Consider the following 8,426-nt stretch of genomic DNA (forward strand, 5'->3'; position numbering starts at 1 on the left):
TTCTCGATCACGTTGGCTCATTAAAGGTAGTGTAGGTCAGAATTAAAAAAATCCCCAAATTTCTTTAAACTTTCTGTATATATCAATACATAATTAAAATCTAAGTACTCTGAAAAAGAAATTATAAAAATCGAGTGTCTGTAGACCTCTCACGACTGTTTTAACTGTGCAATTGTCATAACTTTATTCCATGTCTGAAAAATCAGGCAACTCTCCTGTCCTGTAACTCTCCTGTCTCAAATGGAATAACAATTTGGTATTAAAAAGAGTTTGACCATATTTTTTTTAGATATCACAGTGTATAACAACTCCCATAACTGTAGTAGAAATGTTTTTCTGTCACTTTTCTTGTGTTGTTACTGTACGACTAGAATAACTGGTTGAAGAGATCAATCACACCACAGGTTTTTGAGACGAAGGACCTTGCTTGCAAATTAACATTTGAACACTTCTCACACACGCACAGCCATTCCCCACATCTCCCACTTTTGCAGAGATCACCCACACTCACACAACTATATATATAATTTTGAAGGTCTCAGGGTGACTGGTACAGATGTCTCATTCTCAAAGTAAATCAAAAGGTAATAAAGTTCTTAAGAATATAGAAATATCTTAAATACAGAAGGGTGTGTCTTTGAGTTAACATCTTCTGTTCATTTGTCTAAATGCAAATTTCCACTGTTCCTTGCAAATGGTCAACTTCTACTGACTAAACTGATAATAAATTCAAATCTGAAGATCTGAAAAAATTCTAATTCAAGATTTGAGCTCAAGTGACTGAGTAAAAACGATGAAAGAATAGACATTCTTACAACATGCTTAAATGGGTTGCATCAATTTTTAATGACAGACTGATACATCATTTTTACCTTGATTTCTAACACTTCTTGTAAACTTAAGAGCACAATCATGCTCTTAACAAATTAAAGGGGGAGTGGCATTAACAGGAGGAAGCTGATGAATGTTCCAACAAATAAAGATTACAGTAGCTACCACTCGTCAGTCCAGATGGTTCAAATGGTTTCTGTGACATGTGCAAATACACTGGATATCTATGGTGGTCAAGGCAAGACTGGCGGTTACATAGTAAGGAGGATGCTGCTGGGATGCTGGTGAAGATGTCCACCTCTTAGAGCAAGAACCAGATGCAGCACAGAGCCACCCTGGATCTTGTAATCCGCCGCCGTTTTCTCATCATTCCTGAGGTGGAAAAGAATAAAGATAAAAATAAAGAAATGTACTGGAGCAGGATGAGTATGTGAGTAAAATGCCTTACATCTGTTTTCCACTGTAGATGAGTCTCTGTTGCTGGGGTGGGATTCCCTCTTTCTCCTCCACTCTCTCTTTTATTCTCTCCACCTAAATAGAATGAAAACAAAAAAATCTAATTGTCGTTTACGATTTAAACTATAAAAGACTGCGTGTTAACATACAGCTAACCGTTCATCGTTCAAGTATTTTAAATTGTACCTTGTCTGTGGGCTCGATGTCAATCTCGATTTCTTTGCCAGTGAGCGTCTTTAAAAACAATGCATACGATTAGTTATATATTTAGACATTAAATTTCCTACTGTTAGGTCTGATGCACTTTTTAATAGGCCGTTTGTCTGATTCACAACGCCTTACTATATTTAATGAAATAATGAAATGAACGTTAGCTACTGGCGACCTGTGCTGAAAGAAATGCATATTCTTCGTTAACTTCTTACCTTGACTTTAATTAACATTGTGGCTTCTCTTGTTCTAGAAATTCATGCAGGAAAAAAATGTATACAAATTAACTGACGGTAAAAGAAATTCAGATTTCTATAATCAGTTATTCCCACAATTTCTCCAACACCGTATTAGAAGTTCCGGTGTCACTGAAAAATAATTCCTACCAATCTAGTGAATGCACTAAAAGTTCCGATGCGCTTTGATGAGAATAACGGAATTCGATGCCAGAAGACGATTTAGAATGTGTAACATTGACTCATTGTTTTAGATGTAATAAATTAAATTTAGCTTATTTACATTCATCACATAGCTTACTGAACTAACACTAAATAATACAACATTTTAGTTGAATCTAAACTGCGTAACCGGAAAATTGTATAAAATTTGCGACATTTATTACGACAGTGAGCTACGAAGGAAACGTTTTTTTGTAGTTTTTCGCGGAAGGTTTCAACTTAAATCAACGCGGGAGCCGTCAAAACAGAGACTACATGCGCGGAAACAGCGGTAAAAATCCGTCCTCCTAACATGACCGCTTCCAACCCGGAAACAGGTTTCATTCTCTCATGAATAAACCTACAAGAGGTGCACGTCTCCAATTATAGGTAGGGAAATTATTTATTTGTTAAATAAATTATATGGATAGGAACGCATTTATATTTGTTTGTAATAAGCAAAAACATTTAGTGTCAATGTGACTTAGAAGTTATGCTCTATGGCCTTGGACTGGTTGTCTGACAGTTAAGAGTCATGTGCAGAACACATAACCAGATGAGATATAGTTAAGGGTCATTTAATTAGATTAGTTTATGATGCAGTGGTTAATTCTCCTGTCTCAAATGGAATAACTATTTGGTATTACTAAGTGTTTGACCATATTTTTTTTTAGATATGTGTATATAAAAAAGGATATTTCCTGTCTCACACAGTGTATCACAACCCCTGCAACTCCCATAACTGTTGTGGGAATGTTTTTCTTTCTCTTTTCTTGTGTTGTTACAGACAGTGAGATACAGTATCAAGGCCATCCTCTTCAGCAGCCATGCCACGTATTGAAAATGATATCAAGCTCGACTTCAAGGACGTGCTGCTCCGACCCAAAAGAAGCACTCTGAAATCTCGCAGTGAGGTTAGTAATTCTTGATAAATTTTCATTTGCATTAAAGTAGACATATTGAGTATCAGGTTTAGTCTGGTCTCAGTTTATTTAAAATTTCATTGCAATCACACATGCAGTACAATGTTAACTACATTTTGGATTCTCTTGCATTACTTCTTCCCACACTTTCTCTGTTCAGGTGGATCTCATGCGCAGTTTTACTTTCAGAAACTCGAAGGGCAGTTATCGTGGGATTCCCATCATCGCCGCCAACATGGACACTGTGGGGACTTTTGAAATGGCTGTAGCCTTACATCAAGTATGAATGAACTCTTAGAATTTTCACACAGCTGAGCATTGTAAAAAATGTTAAAGAACAGAAAAATGATCACAAATGCAATATCACTGGTCTATATTTTATGTCAGCATGACTTGATGTGGAGTCCAGTGGCCAAAATAGAGCAATTATGTGACCATGTGGAAAAAATTGTACATTTATTGTCATATATCCTGCACCTGTACCCAGTTTTGGTTAGATGCATGAAAAACAGATGTTTGAAATGAATTGTTGGTTTTCTAAGAGGGCAAAGAATATTTTTGTGAAATCTTGATATCTATAATTTAGGTTTTTATACTTTTGTATATCCTTTTGTCCATTTAACAGACTGCAGGTGTTTATATATTAAATACGTTATATATTAATAGTTTTTTTTTCTTGTAGTTTACTCTCTTTACAGCCATACATAAGCATTACAATGTGGATGACTGGAAGGAGTTTGCTGCCAAACACCCAGAATGCTTAGAGGTGAGCAACATCTTAGAATCTGGTCTATGGTTCTCTAGATTGTTGATATTTAGATGATCTGGCTCGGACAACCTTCTTCTTTCTATCTGTCTCCAGAGTGTAGCCGTCAGCACAGGGACGAGTGAGGGGGATTTTGAGAGATTGGGGGCCATTGTGACTGCTGTACCTCAAATTCAGTACATTTGTGTGGATGTAGCTAATGGCTACTCCGAACACTTTGTCAACTTTGTGAAAGACGTGAGGCAGATGTTCACTACACACACAATCATGGTCAGTTACCTTTCAACGTCAACAACATTTAAACATTTTGTTTGCATTATTTTATTAGCAATCATCTTAATATTTTGAAATCCATTTGTGTTTTGTAGGCTGGCAATGTGGTCACTGGAGAGATGGTTGAAGAGCTGATTCTTGCTGGTGCTGACATCATCAAAGTGGGCATTGGACCAGGTGACATCATCAGTCACTTACTGATAAAGTTTCAGATTGTGTTCCAATTCACATTACACCATTTTCACAAATATCTTCATGTGTGTAGGTTCTGTGTGCACCACTCGTAAGAAGACCGGCGTGGGTTATCCTCAGCTGAGTGCAGTCATTGAGTGCGCTGACGCTGCACACGGCCTGAGTGGACACATCATATCTGTGAGTCTCTTGTGTTTGAGTGCAAATTTCTTTCAATAGAAATGAGTAGTAACAGTCCCACATTGCTACTTGCATGCTTTGTGTAAAAAGAATCTTTGATCATGTATATGTGGGACTCAACTGTTTTTGTCTTTCTGTAGGATGGAGGATGTACCTGCCCAGGTGATGTCTCCAAGGCATTTGGTGAGTCTTGGGCTTTAACACAGATCAGACATTGTTGCACACGAGACAAAAATCCAATTTCAAAATTTTTTGTATCTCTTCTTGGCCACTTCCAAATGGGATTTAAAATATGGCAGTGAAACAAATAAGCGCGATTAATCACATCCAAAATTAAAGTTTGTGTTTACATAATATATGTGTGTGTGTGTGTGTGTGAACTGTGTATAATTATTTTGTATATATAAATACACACACATACATATATAATATATTTAAGAAAAATGTGTTATTTATATATAAAATATTCATGTATATACAATATTTATACAATATTTATGTATATAATTTATATATATATATATATATATATATATATATATACAATAATATTTCTTATATATATATATACATACATGCGTGTCTGTGTGTGTGTATTTATATATACAAAATAATTATACACATTTCACCCACATGTATTATGTAAACACAAACTTTTATTTTGGATGCGATTAATCGCGATTAATCATTTCACAGCTCTAGTTTAAAATCAGATACATATCCAAAATCTGGACATCTGACTTGCATCTAAAAACATCCGGTTCCCTATGGAATTCCAAGCCACCAGAAGGCAGGAGAAGCACATTTTCCCACAAAGATAAGCCGACGTGCCTGTACTCAGTCACACAAAGACGAACAGCTTTTTTTTATTGGAAGATTGTGTACACAATGAAACATTCAGGAGCGCCGTCACTTGTTTTGAGCTGCTGCCCTTGAATTTTATATATAAAATAAATAACTTTGCTACTGAAAGCTACACAAAAATATATAAAAAGTTACATTATATTTTATATTGATATTTGGTATCACTTTACTTTGATGGTCCCTTTTGAACATTCTGTTAACGTTGCAACTACATGTCAACTAACTCTCATTAGATCATTAGTAGACTGTCTGGTTAATATCTGCTAAGTCTTTATTGTGATGCTCCTCCAACAGACACTCTACTGACTATAAGTAGCTTTGCAAGTACATATCAACTCATTCTAATCCTACCAGTCTACTAATACTGTAGTGACACTCTGAGAGTAAGTAGACATGTAGGTGCAATGTTACTTATAGTTAACAGAATGATTTAAATTGACCATCATACTGATAAAGCTCACACTATATAGAGACGCAAGTAACTCACACGCAAAATCTCTTTCTCGACTTCATTCAAATAAATGTAATCTACATTATTTCCCTTCAGAATTCTAGATCTAAATGACCCGTTGATAAAATAACTAATAAAGAATTGTGTTATTTTTAATCCGTTCATTCAAATTTTTTGCTGCAAGCATCAATAACAGCTTTATCTTATCCATGCTGGGTAGTAATTATAGTATAGGCGGGATAATCACATCAGTCCCATGTAAATCACATGCCCAGGTAAAGCTTTTTTAATTGGAAACATTTTATCTGACTCCTTAGACTTTTCCCAGGCCTACTGACCTTGACTTCAGAAATACTTCACAGTTTATGGCTATAGAAAGAAGATTAGACTTGAAACATGAGAGAGAGAAAGAAAACAACATACAATAAGATTTCATACAATTTCCCCAGATATTGATTTACACATGTATGTTTACATGTTGAAAAAAAAAGTATATATAATCAAAAGGCTAAAATATAAAGAACTTATATTGTGAATGATGATAAATATCCTTCTTCCTTTCTGCACATCCTCCCTTCAGGGACAAACTGCAGACTGAGTGTTCATTTCAAAAGGAAAAAACAAAATGTATGTTTTACTTTAAAAGTTAAAGGTAATCTCTGTACCTCATGCTAAATTAACTAATTTAATCGTGTATAAGCAATTGTATTGACTTAGACACATAGGAAAATAATATTTATCTTCAAGTTTCAACCAGTGATTTTTTTTTTTTTTTTTTGGCTTATGTTTGATTGGCTAAACTGTGTGACAGGGGCGGGGGCTGACTTTGTGATGCTGGGAGGAATGCTTGCTGGCCATTCTGAGAGTGGGGGCGAAACAATAGAGAAAAACGGCACAAAGTACAAACTGTTCTACGGCATGAGTTCAGACACAGCCATGAAGAGGCATGCAGGAGGTGTAGCAGAGTATAGGTAAGCTAAGCACATGCTGAAGCTTGTTGATTATTTTGATCTAGTGGTTTGTACATTTCATAACATTCATGTTACCGGTACTTGGTAAATAATGATAATGTAAAAAAACAAGCCTGATGGCCAGTTTGATTTAAAACCATGTATTCTGGTTTAAAACGATTTTCAGACCATTAACGCAACTCGATTTTGATCATATAAAAATGCTTGTCTGTCGTTATTGTGTTTTCAGGGCATCGGAGGGTAAAACGGTTGAAGTGCCTTACAAAGGGCCTGTGGAGGTGACGGTGAGAGATGTGCTGGGTGGAGTTCGTTCCACCTGCACGTACGTGGGTGCTGCTAAGCTGAAAGAGCTGAGTCGTCGTACCACCTTCATTAGGGTGACCCAACAACTCAACACAGTGTTTGGTAATGATAATTAAGCTAGTTCTAAGGTGTAACCAGGTCCATATTGGGCCAAATCATGCCAAATCCATGCAAAGGTCATTTTATTCTCTCCACAGTCATGCACACATATGCTTGTTCCCTCTCTCTCTCACACTCACACATATACAGTATACTTCACATTGTCATTTAGCATTTAATGTGTATTTTTGGATTCACACGTTAGCTTTTGAATTCACCAGATTCTGTATTGGCCACAACATGGGCTTTCATTTTTTTTTTTTTTTTTGGAAAACTCTCTTTGGAAACTTGGAAAGTTCAGAATTTTTTAAGTATTCAAGGACACTGTAATGATAGTGTAGGTTTTGTGCAGTTTGTGTTTTAGGTCACAATCTGAAATCTTGAGTTAATTTTCAGGTAATTTGTCTAAACCACCTTAGACAAGAATCTCTATTAGAGCCTTATATTTTATCTAAATAATTCAGACTTTGTTGTGAATTGTATCTAACTATCTATGCCTATTGTCTTATAATTCTGTGATTTTCTGATTTGATATTCTATTCTCCCTGGACCAATTCAAATCCTTTAATAGATTATTACAGTATTAGCGGTTTGATATACAATATTCTAAAGACATCCGTTATGTACTACCATTCTATTATATTGCATATATTTGAAGACCAAAGAAGCAAGGGTATTTTTTACCCTTTTAACAGTTTCTGCTGTGTTTGTATGTTGGAAATACAGCTGTATTACACAATCTTTCGAAGTCTTAATACGTTTTTGTCATAGTATTATGCATTTTAGCCTGGTTTGATCGTTAGATATACCACAGACTCAAATCTTTTTTACTGAACACTTAATTGAGCTTAATAATTTAATTTTTGTCTTTTTGTCATACTATTGATATTCCATTACAGTTAATGTTCTCACTGATTATGATTGAAATTTGCTGATGGAGCAGATTAGAATGAATGTGAAAGAAATGAAACTCATTTCCCCACTTAACTAGAGCTAGCTAGTGGACGGTTTAATTTAATCCATATTGATATTGATCTTTTTTCTTATATATTTCACTTAAAGATGTTCAGGAGTTAACATTCCTGTATTGTATTCTGAAAATAAATAAATCAATTAGATAATATTGACTTGTGATGTGTGTTCTTGGCCTTTTAGGTACATAATGTTAATGTCTTGAGCATAAGAAAATATTTGTTTACAATTTGAATATATATTATTGCGTTTGTCTCTGTAAAGCACTTGATCTGTTTTTCAAGCTGTATGTAAACATGCTGCCGCCCTTCTTTTATTTCCTCTAAAACCTATAAGTAGAAGTTCATGCAAGAACATATTACATACAGATTATTTAATTTTTTTCACTGTGATTTAATCTCACAGTGTGCATCTTATTGAGTACATCAGTCAGCCTGAAATGAGAGTATGTTACTGCACAGTACACCTGAGTAAAGTCAGTTGCAAAATAATTGCATG

At 35.1% G+C, this 8,426-nt stretch overlaps 2 protein-coding genes across 2 annotated transcripts; one reads left to right on the forward strand and one right to left on the reverse strand.

Moving 5' to 3' along the window:
- Positions 1–822: 822 nt before the first annotated feature.
- On the reverse strand, positions 823–1,882 carry nedd8 (NEDD8 ubiquitin like modifier). The gene is made up of 4 exons (XM_039683778.2): positions 1,713–1,882; positions 1,474–1,521; positions 1,280–1,362; positions 823–1,203 (listed from the first exon to the last, which is right to left on the reverse strand). The coding sequence occupies exons 1-4, from the start codon at positions 1,728–1,730 to the stop codon at positions 1,083–1,085; spliced, it is 270 nt and encodes an 89-aa protein (XP_039539712.1). The 5' UTR covers positions 1,731–1,882; the 3' UTR covers positions 823–1,082.
- Positions 1,883–2,177: 295 nt separating this feature from the next.
- gmpr2 (guanosine monophosphate reductase 2) lies at positions 2,178–8,079 on the forward strand. The gene is made up of 10 exons (XM_039683777.2): positions 2,178–2,324; positions 2,722–2,848; positions 3,018–3,137; positions 3,540–3,623; positions 3,720–3,893; positions 3,992–4,073; positions 4,162–4,268; positions 4,409–4,451; positions 6,395–6,554; positions 6,784–8,079. Exons 2-10 carry the CDS (start codon positions 2,762–2,764, stop codon positions 6,971–6,973), a joined length of 1,047 nt encoding a protein of 348 aa, XP_039539711.2. The 5' UTR covers positions 2,178–2,324; positions 2,722–2,761; the 3' UTR covers positions 6,974–8,079.
- The last annotated feature ends 347 nt before the right edge of the window (positions 8,080–8,426 follow it).

The sequence above is a fragment of the Pimephales promelas genome, chromosome 1, assembly GCF_988280905.1.
Source record: "Pimephales promelas chromosome 1, fPimPro1.hap1.1, whole genome shotgun sequence".
NCBI lineage: Eukaryota > Metazoa > Chordata > Actinopteri > Cypriniformes > Leuciscidae > Pimephales > Pimephales promelas.

Coding starts and splice junctions, on each gene's coding strand:
- nedd8 (XM_039683778.2), bottom strand. Junction 1,363..1,473: donor ACATCGAGCCCACAGACAAG/GTACAATTTAAA, acceptor CATTCTATTTAG/GTGGAGAGAATAAAAGAGAG. Junction 1,204..1,279: donor ATCTACAGTGGAAAACAGAT/GTAAGGCATTTT, acceptor TTTCCACCTCAG/GAATGATGAGAAAACGGCGG.
- gmpr2 (XM_039683777.2), top strand. CDS start 2,762: ATGCCACGTATTGAAAATGATATCAAGCTCGACTTCAAGGACGTGCTG. Junction 3,138..3,539: donor TGGCTGTAGCCTTACATCAA/GTATGAATGAAC, acceptor TTTTTCTTGTAG/TTTACTCTCTTTACAGCCAT. Junction 6,555..6,783: donor GGAGGTGTAGCAGAGTATAG/GTAAGCTAAGCA, acceptor TTGTGTTTTCAG/GGCATCGGAGGGTAAAACGG.